Genomic DNA, 16,311 nt, shown 5'->3' with positions numbered 1-16,311 from the left:
AAAAAGACAGATTTGTGTTCCTTCCTGAAGCCTCTTCAAACAGGTTTAACTTGCAATACTGGAGTCTTCATTTAATAATTATCCATCAGACTCTGCTGTTACCATTTGATATTTAACCGTACACCAAATACAAAGACACATTAGAAGACAGACAACAGATAGCTATCATAAAAGGAATCACATCTACATGTTTAGAGCTAGTCTTTTCTCCTAAAAGGAGATTCTGGCTTTCACTTTATTTTGCTCTCCTGAACTCTGACATAATACATTGGCATTGGATATCAATGCTTGCAAAGCCATCCCACAGTTTCCATATTAGTCACTGTGGTCTGGCAAGGCCAAGGATGGAATAACAAGAGAAGCATGTAGTCTGTATAGAGGTTGATTTTATTCTTGCAGACATGCCAAAGTGAGATGATATATATATATATATATATATATATATATATATATATATATATATATATATATAGATAGATAGATAGATAGATAGATAGATAGATAGATAGATAGATAGATAGATAGATAGATAGATAGATAGATAGATATGAGATGAATAATAATGAGTTTTGTGTATTTTTAAGCATTATGACACTTGAGATAACATTGGAAAAAAGTTTTAAAGGCTTAAAGCTCTCTAAACTTAACTTTAAATAGGATACATTTGCAATTACTTTACCACTGATGACATCCAAAAAAGGAAAAAAGCAAAATAATTTGTGGCTATGCCGCTAAATCACCGTTTCCAGGCCATCTGGGCTCAGAAACACTGAATTAATCCACCACCCTGTCCTCTTTCACAGGACCAAAGACAGCTCTGAGAGAGATGGGTTGCACCCGGAGCACCTGGCTAAGAGGCCCTGCACCATCAGCCCCAGCCAACGCTTCAGCCCCAGCACAGGTCTTCCTGCTCACCCTCCTCTCAATGGACTCCCCACACACCCTCCCAATGGCATCCCCCACCCGCCAAACCCCCAAGTGGGACCCCAGCACTATCGTTTAGAAGACATGGCTCTGGCACACCAATACAGAGATGCTTACAGGCATAACGAACACCGCGAAGTCCGTGACAGGCACCGGCAGACAGGTAGAACAGCTGCAAAGCATTAATTTGGTTAGATAAGTCAGTAATACCACAGTGACACTACACACAGTTTCACGGTCAAGACCGAGCGAGCTTCAGTGTATATAAATGGGGTGTATGTAGAGAACAAAGGCCACCTGTCAGTCCAGTGTGATAATCCTTGTGGCACTGTGTCTATAAAAAGACCACAGCCATACATGCCCATGTGGTCACCTGCAGCAACCATACATGCCTTCCTTCTGGTTCTTATACAAACAATCTCACTGATTAGATATGAGCGTGTGTTTTATTATAAACAATGTATAGACAATGTTAGAGCGTGTTTCAGTGACTCTTCTAATTTGATTTGTGCTAAATTTGTATAATGCAGCGTCTTTATATGCTTTATTATGGGACTTACATTAAAATGCATACAGCAGGAGTTGTACAGGAAATATAAAAAATCAAAAAACAAGAAAATTAAAGCAGTGCGCTCAGCTAATGGACAAAGCTAACAACTGCTGCCTTACTGACATAGCTAGTAAGGCCTAAGAAATAAGTCAGGGAGTTTATTTCATTATGTCGACACAGTTATTTAAAAAAAATGAGTTGATGATGTGTGAAGTCTACATGACAATAATGTGGCACAAACTTCTTTGTGTTTGTGGGTTTCTTTTTTTATAGCAGTCCACGGAGCTCGCCAAGAGGAAGTGATTGATCACCGTCTTACAGATCGAGAGTGGGCAGAGGAATGGAAGCACCTCGATAATGTACGAATCTGCAAAGCAGCTGTGTTTAATGACAACCACCTTTTTACTTCCATCCATCCATCCATCTTCATCCGCTTTGTCCGGGGCCGGGTCGCGGGGGCAGCAGCCTAAGCAAAGAGGCCCAGACCTCCCTCTCCCCAGCCACCTCCTCCAGCTTATCCGGGGGAATACCAAGGCGTTCCCAGGCCAGCCGAGAGATATAATCTCTCCAGCGTGTCCTGGGTCTGCCCCGGGGCCTCCTCCCGGTGGGACATGCCTGGAACACCTCACCCAGGAGGCGCCCAGGGGGCATCCTTGTCAGATGCCCGAACCACCTCAGCTGGCTCCTTTCGATGTGGAGCAGCAGCTGCTCTACTCTGAGCCCCTCCCGGATGGCCGAACTTCTCACCCTATCTCTAAGGGAGAGGCCAGCCACCCTTCGGAGGAAGCTCATTTCTGCCGCTTGTATCCGCGATCTCGTTCTTTCGGTCACTACCCACAGCTCGTGGCCATAGGTGAGGGTAGGGACGTAGATCGACCGGTAAATTGAGAGCTTCGCTTTTACACTCAGCTCCCTCTTCACCACGACGGACCGGTGCAGCGTCCGCATTACTGCAGCTGCAGCCCCAATCCGTCTGTCGATCTCCGGCTCCCTTCTCCCATCACTCGCAAACAAGACCCCGAGATACTTGAACTCCTCCACTTGTGGCAGGAACTCATCCCCGACCCGGAGTGGGCACTCCACCCTTTTCCGGCTGAGAACCATGGCCTCAGATTTGGAGGTGCTGATCCTCATTCCCGCTGCTTCACACTCGGCTGCGAACCGTTCCAGTGCGAGCTGGAGGCCTTCACCCGATGAAGCCAACAGAACCACATCATCTGCAAAAATCAGAGATGAGATTCTGAGGCCACCAAAGCGAAAGCCCTCCGCCACTTGGCTGCACCTAGAAATCCTGTCCATAAAAATTATGAACAGAACCGGAGACAAAGGGCAGCCCTGGCGGAGCCCATCACCCACCGGGAACGAGTCCGACTTATTGCCGGCAATGCGAACCAAGCTCTTGCAACGGTTGTATAGGGATCGAATGGCCCGTAGCAATGGGCCAGACACCCCATATTCCCGCAACACCTCCCACAGGACACCCCGAGGGACACGGTCGAATGCCTTCTCCAAGTCCACAAAACACATGTAGACTGGTTGGGCAAACTCCCATGCACCCTCAAGTATCCTGGAGAGGATAAAGAGCTGGTCCAGTGTTCCGCGACCAGGACGAAAACCGCATTGTTCCTCCTGTATCCGAGGTTCGACTAACGGACGAACTCTCCTTTCCAGCACCCTGGCATAGACTTTCCCAGGGAGGCTGAGGAGTGTGATCCCCCTGTAGTTGGAACACACCCTCCGGTCCCCTTTCTTAAAGATGGGGACCACCACCCCGGTCTGCCAGTCCACAGGTACTGCCCCTGATCTCCACGCAACATTGCAGAGGCGTGTCAACCAGGACAGCCCTACAACGTCCAGAGCCTTCAGGAACTCGGGGCGGACCTCATCAACACCAGGGGCTCTGCCACCAAGGAGTTGTTTAACTGCCTCAGTGACCTCGCCCCCGGAAATTGGCGGGTCATTCCCCTCATCCCCAGACTCTGCTTCCTCCTCAGAAGACGTGTCAGTGGGATTAAGGAGGTCCTCGAAGTATTCCTTCCACCGCCTGACAATTTTCTCAGTCGACGTCAGCAGCGCTCCGCCAGCACTATACACAGTGCAGGTAGAGCACCGCTTTCCCCACCTGAGATGACTGACGGTTTGCCAGAATCTCTTCGAGGCAGTCCGAAAGTCTTTTTCCATGGCCTCTCCGAACTCCTCCCACACCCGAGTTTTTGCTTCAGCCACTGCCCGAGCCGCATTCCGCTTGGCCTGTCGATACCTGTCGGCTGCCTCCGGAGTCCCACAGGCTAACCAAGCCCGATAGGACTCCTTCTTCAGCCTGGTGGCTCCCTTCACCTCTGGTGTCCACCATTTGGTTCGGGGATTACCACCACGGCAGGCACCCACCACCTTGCGGCCGCAGCTCAATGCAGCAGCTTCGGCAATGGAGACTCTGAACATGGTCCATTCGGACTCAATGTCCCCAGTCTCCCTCGGAATGCTGTCGAAGCTCTGCCGGAGGTGTGCGTTGAAGATCTCGCGGACTGGGGCCTCTGCTAGACGTTCCCAGCACACCCTCACTACGCGTTTAGGTGCACCAGGTCTGTCCAGCGTCCTCCCCCGCCACCTGATCCAACTCACCACCAGGTGGTGATCAGTTGACAGCTCAGCCCCTCTCTTTACCCGAGTGTCCAGAACATATGGTCGCAGGTCTGCTGATACGATTACAGCCTAGAGCGTCCTGGTGCCACGTGCACTTATGGACACTCTTATGTTCGAACAGGGTGTTCGTTATTGCCAAACTGTGATTAGCACAGAAGTCCAATAACAAAGCACCGCTCGGGTTCAGATCAGGGAGGCCGTTCCTCCCAATCACGCCCCTCCAGGTCTCGCTGTCGTTACCCACGTGAGCATTGAAGTCTCCCAGCAGGACAACAGAGTCTCCAGGTGGAGCACCCTCCAGCACCCCCCCCCCCCCCCCCCAGGGACTCTAAGAAGGCTGGGTACTCTGAACTGCCACTCGGCGCATAAGCGCACATGACAGTCAGGACCCGTTCCCCGACCCTAAGGCGCAGGGAACAAACCCTCTCGTCCACCGGGAAAAACCCCAACGTACCGGCAGCAAGCCGAGGGGATATTAGGATACCCACCCCAGCCCGCCGCCTCTCACCAGGGGCAACTCCAGACTGAGACAGAGTCCAGCCCCTCTCCGGGAGACTGGTTCCAGAGCCCAAGCCATGTGTAGAGGTGAGCCCGACTATATCTAGCCGGTACCTCTCAACCTCACGCACTAACTCAGGCTCCTTCCCCACCAGAGAGGTGACATTCCATGTCCCTATTGCCAGTCTTGGCAGCCGGGGGTCAGTCCGCCAGGGCCTCCGCTCCTGGCCGCCACCCAGCACACAATGCACCCGACCCCTATGGCGCCTCCTGCGGGTGGTGGGCCTGCGGGAGGATGGGCCCATGTCTCCTCTTCGGGCTGTGCCCGGCCGGACCCCATGGACTAAGGCCCGGCCACCAGACGCTCGCCCTCGGGCACCCTCCCCGGGCCTGGCTCCAGGGCGGGGCCCCGGTAACCCTATCCCGGGCAGGATAAACTGTTCCCTCGGTGTCCTTTTCATAAGGGTCTTATGAATCGCTCTTTGTCTGGTCCCTCACCCAGGGCCAATTTGCCATGGGAGACCCTACCAGGGGGCAAAAGTCCCCAGACAACATAGCCCCTGGGATCCCTGGGACACACAAACCCCTCCACCACGATAAGGTAGCGATTCATTCAAAATCAAACAATGGGGGGGTTTTAGTGCAATTGACGGCATGCAGATGACAGGGACAGGAGCTGCTGACAGACAGTTGACCTTACGAGGTCTGCGACAGTGCGGTGAATTAACAACAGACACACACCTATCTGGATTCCTAGCACTCAACTCTATGAGAAACCATGTAGGCTAGAAACACATACATGCACACACAATGCAAGAGTGAGAAACACAGAGAGAGAGAGAGAGAAACAGGGCCCCAGATGGAGCTCAGGACCCAGCAGAGAGCAGCTCCAGCTGGGGTGAGCAGCTGAGACAAGAGCTGCAGTCATGGAGAGAAACCGGCCAGGCCTGGACCCCTGCCAAATTAGAAACACTTCACTGAAATAAATATAGCTAACTCAGAGGGGAGGGAGGTGGTGGAGAGGCAGGGGAAAGAAGTCAGAGATGGAGAGAGGGAAAGACGAATGGGAATAATGATATAGATTGAATGTCAACCATGCTAAACCCATTTAGCAGATCTTTCTATGTCTGGAAAGACAGGGCACTTTGGAAAACAGTTACACTGGTTACAATAAAGGGGGAGGTGGAGGGGGAAGGAAATCTGTTGAGCTGGCAAGGAGCAGAGCAGAAGGGTAGAAGGAATCGGTTCAACACTGTCATCAGCAGCCCAGCTGTTAAATTATCATCGTTGCGTCATCGTAATGCTGTCAGACGTTCACCAACAAGCACGGAATTCATGAACAAATAGGTCGAGACACTAACACACACTGCTCGCAAGCACACGTCTGGTTTTGGGACAGGAAAAGTGGCTCGAAAAGTGGCTCTTAAGTTTTGGAGAGGTTTTGTTCTCATGAGCTATTAGGAAAAACAATCCATTTAAAAATCTGGTCCCTTTCAAAACCTTTCATTTGAAACTTCCCTCCCATTAGTTTACTTTTTTTCTGGGGCGGAGGGGACCAGTAAACGTCTCCTCTTGTTCATTAATCACTTTAAGTAAATATCATTTGCCTTTGCAGCTCCTCAACTGCATCATGGACATGGTAGAGAAGACAAGGCGCTCTTTGACAGTGCTGCGCCGCTGCCAGGAGGCCGACCGGGAGGAGATGAATCACTGGATCCGGCGCTACAGTGACGTGGAGGAGATGAAAAAAGGTGGGAGCAACGGACAGCACTGCCTTCCTCCTCCTCCTCTTCCTCCTCCTCACCACAACTCCTCCTCCAACACAGCTAGCAGCAGCGAGTCACTGCCCGTAGGAACTTCCTCGGCTGCTGAAAGGCAGACAGGCAGACAGACAGGTAGACAAACACACGCAGGGTATGTTTGGCAAAGCAAAACACTCACGGCAAGGTAGGGCTTACTTAAAATGCTGGAAACGCCGTAATATATCAATTTAGACACAGAGAGTCAGTCAGACGATGATATTTACAGCAGATTTACAAATTTTAGCTCAAACTGTGAGGCATACAAAACATCTCCTTGCAATATCCTGGATCTTTAACCAGCTGATTGCACCCTTATGTCGACAGCATGCTCATTCGTAATTAAGATTTGTATTCACGTCTAGCTCCCATATTCCACTTCCTTCCCACAAATAGTTGGAGAAAGCCTATGGCAGCCTGTTTACTGTACTGATGTTGCCACATATATATATACACACATTTTACCTTTTTATACCTTTTTATCGATTCCAAAAATAGAACTGGAAACTGTAGGGCAGTCATGGATGGATGTGTGTTCGAGCAGATCAACAGTTTGTCTCCATGTGCATGCAATCGACACTGAGTGTGAGCCTGCGTGTGTGTTTCAGAGATCCATCGAGACTTCTTACACAGGCCTCCCTCAGGATACCTCCCGGAAGAAATCTGGAGGAAAGCTGGTAAGAGTCAAGCATCTTCCTTCTTCTTCTTCTTTCTATTGTCTCCGTGATTGACCTCACACAGACTAACAAAACACACACACAAACACTGTCGTCATTCTTCACGGCCCTCACCCCGGCTGCAGACAGACAGAGCAGAGGCCTTACAGCTGTAGGTCCATCAGGCCAGAGGATTGGACGTCCTCTGTGTCATTAGGATAAATGCCCTCCATCTGTCACCACCATGAAAGGCCACTGCAGTTAAAGCTGCAGTGAAAATGCAGTCAGTGGGCCTACGGTAGGCCGCGGCAGCACAGCACAGCACAAGGTGGAGTTTTAACTGGTCTCCATCATCGGGAGCACTTGAATTTTTATCCCACTTTTTCCACTCACATTTCATACACAGACCTTTGACTGAAGGGAATAAGAAACAAACTGCTGAGATATAGAGACAGAAGAAGAAGAAATCCAAAAAAAGCTTTATTTTTGGCTAATTTTGCCAAAAGGAAGCAGGTGGGAGCGTTGCACCGCATGGGACCTGCATGTTAGATAGAGCCTGTCCCGGGAGCGGTCTGGTTCAGCCCTTGTTCCACCTCAGTCCCAGCACCATTATTATGCACTCATACTCCAATACTCTGCGGAGGAATAGATGCTGCTGCTGTCTGCAAAATACTGTGCTGCATTTTCACCGGCAGCAAAAGGCTCTTTTAATTGCAGTTGTTTTTCATACAGGTACTACAAGCATCCCGCTCTCCCCAGCACTAAAGCACCTCCAAAACAAGCAGGGTGAGTAACATATCTCACTCCCAGCATCTCACCTCCAATGTTTGTGTGCGTGTATGTGCATAAGTGCAAGCTCTATCTCAGCACCCTGGTAGTCTGTGCTGATGTAGCTGCGGCACCTCTCGCTTTTTTTAATTAAAACCAGACACGTGTTCTCTGGTCTGGTTCACATTGAGAGACTGCATTGCTTTTGAAAAATAAGATCTGAAGTGTGAAAAAGCAGACAGAAATAACACATCTCAGGGACTTGCCAAATCCCTGCAGAATTAAAACGTTAATATTGCCGCCCCCGTGTTTTCCATTAAGTGCTAATTGCCCCAGCATCTGCTATGCAGTCTCCTTGATAAGAATTAATTAAATTTGCAAACTAATCTTAGTGGTGCATGCATTAGGCCAGATAATTGAGAAGCTTGGAATAATGCAGATAGTGTTTGCAAGGTAGAGAAGAAAGAAGAGGAGGAGAAGGAGGGGTGTAGGGAGGGGGGGGGGGGAGTAGGAATAAAATGAAGGTAGTGAGGGAATGACAGGATGTGGGACAGGACAGACACGTGTGCCTTAAGTGTAACTATATGTGTACAGTGTTGACAGAATGCAAACTTTCTTTTAGCACAAGAGCGCTGAATTCACACAAGCTCACATAGAGCTCCATGCACACGCTGCCATGCGCATGTACACAGCACCAAAGTGTGGATAAGGCTCCCCCTCACTCCCTATCTTTCTGCACAGTAGTTTGAAACAACTGGAGTGGAGCGGCGAGGAAAAGTGACAGTTATTTATGAGTTCCCCTTCAAACAAACATTGACTGGAGGAAATGTTGAGCAGGGGAGAGAACTGCGTCGTCTAACCCGCCTAGCAATCCACTTTAGGGTGTCATTTGTGTCTTTATGCGTGTGCGCACGTTGCTATAATTGGGTCATGTGGGTTATCTGGAGAAATATTATTCAATGTATGAAAATATTGCTGTCTTTGCTGGTAGAAAATATGTTAGAGGAATTCACATCTTGTCATCGCAACATACCACATTAGCATTTGAATGCTAAACAGTGTGTTTTTGGCAAACTATTTCCGAGGCGAATGAAGTCCTACGGGAAAACATGTTGTGCGCTGCGAGGCCAGTAATGAAAGACCACAAAACGTAATCACTTCTGCTTCTTACTGAGAAGGAACTACAGGAAGTTTCTATTTTCGACTGCCATCTGGAAAGGAGTCTACCCACCTGCCTGTTATAAAAACAAAGCCTCCTTACTCATATGGTCGACTCCTGCTGGAAAAACAAAAGACCATGTGATGAAGCCTACATTGTAGGAAGTCAGCCGGTGGAGATATGTGTGCCGGCTGCGGGGGGAAATTATTCGCCCTTTACTGTAAACTCTTGTCAGTTTCTGGTAAAACTGTTCTTGTGATAGGATGACAATTCATTCAGGGTGCTTGATGAACAACCGAGTTGGTGACATCTGCTGTTGTCAGCTCTGAAAATGATTGTGACCAGACGTGTTTGAATAAATTATTGAAGTCTGGTTTCTTTTCTTTTTTTCACACTTCTCCTGGCATAAAGTTTTAAATCTTGGATGATGTACATCTCTTTGCCGCGTTACAACAAGACGGCAGCTTAAAGAGCCTTAATAAAGGATGACAGACAGAGCAGGCTGGATGGGACGATGGCCATAAGCACTAACACTCTCTCTCTTTCTCTCTCTCAGAGGAGGCAGTGAATGAGGTGAAGCGACAGGCGATGTCGGAGCTGCAGAAAGCAGTGTCAGACGCTGAGAGGAAGGCTCATGAGATGATTTCTGCCGAGCGCTCCAAAATGGAGAGGGCACTGGCTGAAGCCAAGAGGCAAGCCTCTGAGGATGCATTAACAGTCATCAACCAGCAGGAAGACTCCAGTGAAGTGAGTATCACAGACCCCCTACCGACATATTGCCTCATCCTTCTCTCATTGGAACTTTAAATTCCTTAATCAGTCATCAGGCCCTTTGTTTTAAGGCTTTCTTGATCCATTACCCTTTGCTCCCCTTACCTGTCACGTCCGCAGTGGCAGACGAGTGGAGGTTGGACGTAGGACCCAAGATGCAAGCACTGACTTTGATGAGAGTGAGCTTTATTGTGACGGAGATAGAACAAACAGCAAAGGAGGTGGCAAGTGCTGAACCTAAGATTAACTAAACTGGGAAAAACTAACACAAGCAGACCTGAAATGGCGCTGCAGGGAGACTCAGGGAACCAACATAGGGTGATGCAGGGAAATAACTGCAACAGGCAGGAGAACACACAGGGCTTAAATACACACAGCAATAATCAAGAGATGAGAGACAGGAGGGGAACACACCTGGGAGAAATCAGAGCTGACGAGACAGGGGAAACGTAAACTGAACACACTCACATACACAGAGAACCAGACAAGACACTGAACTTAACAGACAGACTCACGGGCATACAGTGTGACACCATGGACAGAGAGGGAACACGGAGAAGTGGGAGCAGGCAGGCATAGAACAAAACCCTAACAAATGGCAAACCTTAACAAAAGATATAACAGAATAAACAAGAACACAGAATAATATAAAAAAACACAAAACACTGAGTCGACAGACTCAGGACCATGACATTACCTTGCATTGTGTAATCCATGCAGCTGGCTTCTCTCGGTTTGGTGCAGCAGCAGCATGTTGTCATCATTACTGCAGAAGCAGTCCAGTTGTCTGTGTAAATAAAAGCAGACAGACCCAGATGGTTGGAGCAGAGTGCCAGGCTGAGGCCATTAGTGAGCAGTTGACCACCACCTGCTGGTAACACAAACCAGTGGCCTTGGACCAAGAATTAAATCCATAACATTGAATCCCCATGCAAAGAGGAGCAGACAAATTGTGAATGACACACACAAACTGGCTTGTAAATGCCACTTAGTTTAGGTTTTAACATGTACAATGTGAGAAATTGTTTTAAAAATACAGTATTCTGAACTGTAATGCATTGTTTTTGATGAATAAAGTTAAAAAAATGCAAAAGCTGATGCCTTTGAAGAACATACCTACTGTGCAGTCTTGTGGTATAATATAGTTGTTGTTTTATTTTCATATCACCCGAATGACACACTGTGTTACATCGTAACGATACTGTAATATTTTTGGGAAAAATAACCTGCATAGTCAAGTAGTCAAGTATTTATTTATTGTCATTGTCAAAGAACAATGAAATTGCGTTTGGGGCTTCCGTACAACCCGTAAAAAACAAAACAAAAAAAAACCCAAATACCCCTTAAAACCCAAGTGTAAATATTTAACCCAGTGTGACTTCAGTGCAATGAGACAATCCTTAGCAACAACATGAGAACAAGACAGGTAATGTTCATAGGACATTCAGACAAAGACCTGAGAAACATGACAAAATGCAACAATGCAACCCGTTCAATATTATTGTACTGTGAGATATGATGGTTGTCTATTTAAGAAAGGGGGGGCGGGGGGGGGGGGAAGAGAATAAAGATATAATGCACCAATGCAGACCAGTTCAGTGCTATTAAGAAGTTGGATATGGTTATTGTCCGTGAGAGGGGGGCAGAGAGGGGAGGGGGGCAGAATTCAGGAGCCTCACAGCCTGTGGATACAGGCTGTTGGCCAGTCTGGATGTTCTGGCCTGTATAGACCTGTACCTTCTCCCTGAGGGCAGCAGGTGGAAAAGGTGGCGCGCAGGGTGATGTTGGTCCCGCAGGATACTGTGCACCCTCCTCAGACAGCGAGTGGGGAAGATATTACTAATCTCTGGCAGAATTGTTCCAATAATTCTGCCAGCTTCTTTCACCACCCGCTGGAGTGCTTGCTGGTCGGCCTTGGTGCAGCTGGGTAACCACACTAGAAATCCATACGTCAGAACGCTGCTGTTGGCACAGTTGTAGAAGTTCAACATCAGAGGTCTGGGAATGTGTGCGCTCCGCAGTCTCCTCAGGTAGTAGAGGCGCTGTTGGGCTTTCCGTGCAACTAAGGTGATATGGTTGCCCCAGGACAGGTCCTCGGTCACAGTTACCCCCAAGAATTTAAAACTGCTCACCCTCTCCACCGCCTCACTACCTATGAAGAGAGGCAGATGGTTGTTATGACCCTTCCTCTGGAAATCTACAATGATCTCCTTGGTCTTTTTGGTGTTTAAGACCAAGTTATTGTCGTGGCACCATGACTCTAGTTGTTGCACCTCTGTCCTGTAGTTTGTCTCATCATTGTTGGATATAAGTCCGAGCACTGTGGTGTCATCGGCAAACTTAACAATGAGATTGGACGCGCAGGAGGAAATACAGTCATGGGTGAAGAGAGTGTATAGCAGAGGGCTCAGAACACACCCCTGAGGGGCACCGGTGTTGACCACAAGGGTGGAAGAGGTGTTCTTACCCACTCTGACACTCTGTCTACGGTTAGTGAGGAAGTCCACAATCCAGTTGCACAGAGAGGAGTTGAGTCCCAGTTGGTGGAGTTTGGGACGGAGTTTATATGGCCGGATGGTATTAAAAGCCGAGCTGTAGTCTACAAAGAGGAGCCGTGCATAGGTGTTCCTGTGTTCCAAGTGCTTCAATAATGTGTGCAGCACTATGGCGATCGCATCCTCAGTTGACCGGTTCTCCCTGTATGCAAACTGGTGCGGGTCCAGAGATGGTGGAAAAGCAGCTCTGATGTGTTTAATGACCAGTCTCTCCAGGCATTTGGCGGGAATGGGGGTGAGTGCCACAGGTCTGAAATCGTTCAGACATGTGATATTTGACTGTTTTTATATTAAGGTAATGCAGTGGAGAAATAACATATTTCCTGCTGGCAAATCTAGACTCTTGTTGCAGCGTTAGGAAGTGTAAACTCTGCTTGGTTGAGTACAAAATAGACTTATTTTTATCGACCCACTCTCTCCCTACTGTCTCAACAGAGCTGCTGGAATTGTGGGAGGAAAGCCAGCGAGACGTGCAGCGGCTGCAACACAGCTCGCTACTGTGGCTCCTTCTGCCAACACAAAGACTGGGAGAAGCACCACCACGTCTGTGGTCAAGGCCTTCAGGGGCTGCCAGGGGGCAGCAGTGTCCCTCTAGGAACCCCCTCCTCCAGCTCCTCCGCCTCCTCCAGCGCGCCCCCAACTCACTCCGAGCGCACTCCTCCAGGACCCCTGTCACTCGCAGCCCAGAGCAGTATTGCGGGAGGGGCCGGCAGCGGCAGCGGAAGTGTTTCTGCCAGCCCCAAAGAGAGCAGTTCCAGCAGTGCCTCTCGCTCCACAACTCCAGCCACCCCCGCACTACTGGATGCCACCTCTCGCTGACGTCTGAACTTCGTCCCCTCCCTGCATACCGAAGTGACAGCGCTCACACTCCACACAAAACCAAACTGAGGAATCTTCATCGCAAACTGCTCCAGTCCCCTCCTTTACCTCTTATTTCCCTCATATCCCGATCTGTAACATCTTCTCTTTAACCTGATGATGGACTTGTTTCCTCACCTTCCTCCAGAATACTTTCTCTTTTACAGCCACAGATACAAAGATTGTGGTCTGGGGTTCAATGTAGTGTAAAGCATGACGAGTGCAGTGTCTCCTTTCTCTGTTGAAGAAACATATCAGATGTGTTTGCTGAGAACATGAGCTTTGACTTGAAGATTTGCCCTCAGTAACGTAAGCATGGTAAATAATGTCCACTATAAGGGCTGTGAGAATGCAGCATCAATGGGGGATGACTAGGCCGATTAGCACCTGGATAGGATTTCCCTTTAATTTAGCACCAATGAGATGAGCCCTGAGATGTGCACTAACAGTCCAAACAGTTCCCAGATGTGGGACTTTTTCTAGTATCCTATTGGAGAAAGGCAAGGAGCATAATACCTTTTTTGTTATTTTTGAGGGAAGGGGTAAAAGTTGGGATGCGATTAATTCCTCAGAAACACAACTTAGTATTTATTAAAAGTTCTTTTCTGGCTTTAAGGGAAAACAAAGAGAAGTCCAAATATTCTAAATAAAGAATAATAGCGATGATGCTGATGTTGATTATGATAACAGTAATGATATGAAAAAAATAACTTAATTTTGAACTGCTAACTACCTTGCTAGCGAGCCAAGAAAATCTACACCGGACTCACCTCTCTGCACCATTATGAACCCAAATGATTTCAAAGATGAAAAATAACATGATCCAAACCTTTGTATTACACTGCCAAAGTGAGTAAGTAAGCGATAAAGAGAAGCACTCATCTTGTAACCAAACACAAAGCAACATCACCTCCTCAGCAGATAAGCCAGCCCTGAGACGACCGGGCTGCAGAGGAGCTGCAAAACGGGACCCAGAGACAGCAAACTGTGACCTGCTTTGATGTGCAGCTGCCTCCTGCAGTCTGGGTAAAAGTACAGCGATTCCTCAGAGACGGCCCAGACTAGTGAATATGGACAATGCTCTGAACTTACCTACAAGAAAGACTTAATGAAATAGATGGAAACCCTGCAACAGTGTGTTTTTGTTTAAATGGTAGAGAGGACAAAGAGGAAGGAAAAAAGCTACACAGCCTCAAAGGAGACGATGGTGTGTACATGGCAAAGGAGCTGCCGAAACAGAAAAAAAAAACCTCAACACAAGCTTGAAAACATTGTCCAAGATGGCATTACAAACTATGGAGATACGTGGAAGGATTGTTTGTAAGTTTTTATTGTTTTTTGTTTTGTTTTTAATTTACGCTCCACAGCGAGGAGATCTTTGAAGGAATTACCTTTACATTCACTCCCTCCTTTTCCAAAGCATGATAAACACAAGACAGAGCCTAAAAAAGGGCGGTGTAGACTTTGTTCTCCTTTCTCTTTCTACCTCCCCTCACCCCTCTCCTCCCTTCCATGTTCTTCCCCAACTACTTGACTCACATGTGCCCTACCCCTCCGCTGGCTTTGGACAGAGAGCCACAAAGCAAGCCCCACGGGTAGGGCTGAACCCGCTTGTAGATATCGTTCCTCTCTTCATTTTTCAATAATGTCTCTTGTTGCTGATGTCCACACGTGCTGCCCTTGTGTATATCCGGAAAGACGGACTTTTGTTTTTGTTTTGCTACCTTTCACTTTCCTCCTTTGAGTTCGGGTTGAGCAGTGAAGACAGAGCAAGGACGCTTTTGTTTATGAGAGGAAGGCCTGCATTGTACTTATTGTTTGATTTGTTGAATCTATATCAATGAGATGGAAACCCCTCTTGTAGAATATTTTGTATTGCTCGCATTGTAAGACAGTGAGAGGACGGAGGTGCAATATGAAGAGAATTCAGCTACTGAATGGAACCTCAGCAACTGCCCATAGGGTGTCATATAATATAGATACATATAAATATATTTAAAGTAACATCAGTAACTTAATGTGAATGTACATAGTATTTAAAGAGGTCCAAAAATGTGTTTGCCAAATAACAGAAACCTTTAAAGTTTAATGTCCAGATTTTTTTTCACAGTACATTTGTTTTTAAAATTGATCAAATTTCTTTTCTCTCATACAAGTTAAACACTTTTTCAATTTTCACTCAAATCAAAGTGTCATGTGACTCCGAGTGGAGGAAACTGTTGGCAACAGTGGCAAAACAGCTCTGCATCCTGCAGTAGGTGACTCAACAGTGTGTATTAATAGAAAGGCTCAGTGGTAACTCAATTAGTTTGTTTTTTTCTTCTCATTTACACCAATTTTTGGAAATGTCATACTTGACACATCACGTCAAGCACTCAGTTTCTTACCAGCCGTTTAGCTCCAGCGCCCCTGTAGTGATCCTCTCTCTCTTGGTCCTCATCAGTCTGCGTGCATGTGGTTAACAGTGTTTGTTTCTCCCATGGTGCAGGATTAAGCGATACGCCAGTGTTAAGCTACAGTACATGACAAATCTAATTTGATACCCAATCTTTAAAATGTTGTTCTTTACTCCTCGCTGCTTATTGTTCATTTGTAAAGAAACAATTTGAGTATAAGCTGCTGACCTGGGGGGGGGGGTGGGGTGGGGGGCAGGTCTTTAGTTTCAGGCCAAGAGAGTAGCACGACTTCTTTCGCGCTGTTTTTTCTTTTCCAGGCTTTCCCACACGCCTCAGCAATAAGGTTAACACGAGAATACTAAACAGTCAAAAAGCCTTGAAAAAAATGTGTGTGCATATTTTATATTGATTATTGTATAGCTTACATGCTTGGCGTCCTTTGCTTGGACCAAATGGGGAAAAAAGAGTAACTTTGTTTTTGCAGTTGGGGCATGGGAAAACAAAAACTCTTTGTTACTTTTTAGTTTTTGTTGGATTGATTTTTTTTTTGACTATCTGAGACCATATTTCAAATGACATAAGCTGCAAGGTACCCCTTCATTCGTGTGTAGCATTTATGTATGTGTGTTAGAATTACCATGTTAAGGCGCTGACCTCAGCCTATTTTCTTTTTCTGTGACTTGTTCCTTTTACCCTGATGTCGAATTCCTCCACTACTACCACAAACCACTGCT

General features: G+C 47.3%; 1 protein-coding gene across 9 annotated transcripts in view; it reads left to right on the top strand.

Moving 5' to 3' along the window:
* cbfa2t3 (CBFA2/RUNX1 partner transcriptional co-repressor 3) overlaps window positions 1-16,077 on the top strand; it is a 44,372-nt gene extending 28,295 nt beyond the window's left edge. For 4 of the 9 annotated variants that reach the window (XM_026166173.1, XM_026166156.1, XM_026166198.1 and 1 more), the window contains 7 exons: window positions 804-1,087; window positions 1,748-1,833; window positions 6,231-6,510; window positions 7,023-7,091; window positions 7,803-7,856; window positions 9,554-9,744; window positions 12,750-16,077. In XM_026166173.1, the coding sequence (XP_026021958.1) occupies window positions 804-1,087; window positions 1,748-1,833; window positions 6,231-6,510; window positions 7,023-7,091; window positions 7,803-7,856; window positions 9,554-9,744; window positions 12,750-13,142 (1,357 nt within the window). In that variant the 3' untranslated portion in view covers window positions 13,143-16,077. The remainder of the gene's footprint in view (window positions 1-803; window positions 1,088-1,747; window positions 1,834-6,230; window positions 6,511-7,022; window positions 7,092-7,802; window positions 7,857-9,553; window positions 9,745-12,749) is intronic. The other 5 variants (XM_026166163.1, XM_026166206.1, XM_026166217.1 and 2 more) reach the window with 4 other exon arrangements.
* The last annotated feature ends 234 nt before the right edge of the window (window positions 16,078-16,311 follow it).

The sequence above is a fragment of the Astatotilapia calliptera genome, chromosome 1 (assembly GCF_900246225.1).
Source record: "Astatotilapia calliptera chromosome 1, fAstCal1.2, whole genome shotgun sequence".
Lineage (NCBI taxonomy): Eukaryota > Metazoa > Chordata > Actinopteri > Cichliformes > Cichlidae > Astatotilapia > Astatotilapia calliptera.
Note: the sequence above shows the minus strand (reverse complement) of the source record. Positions and strands in the feature narration are given on the sequence as shown.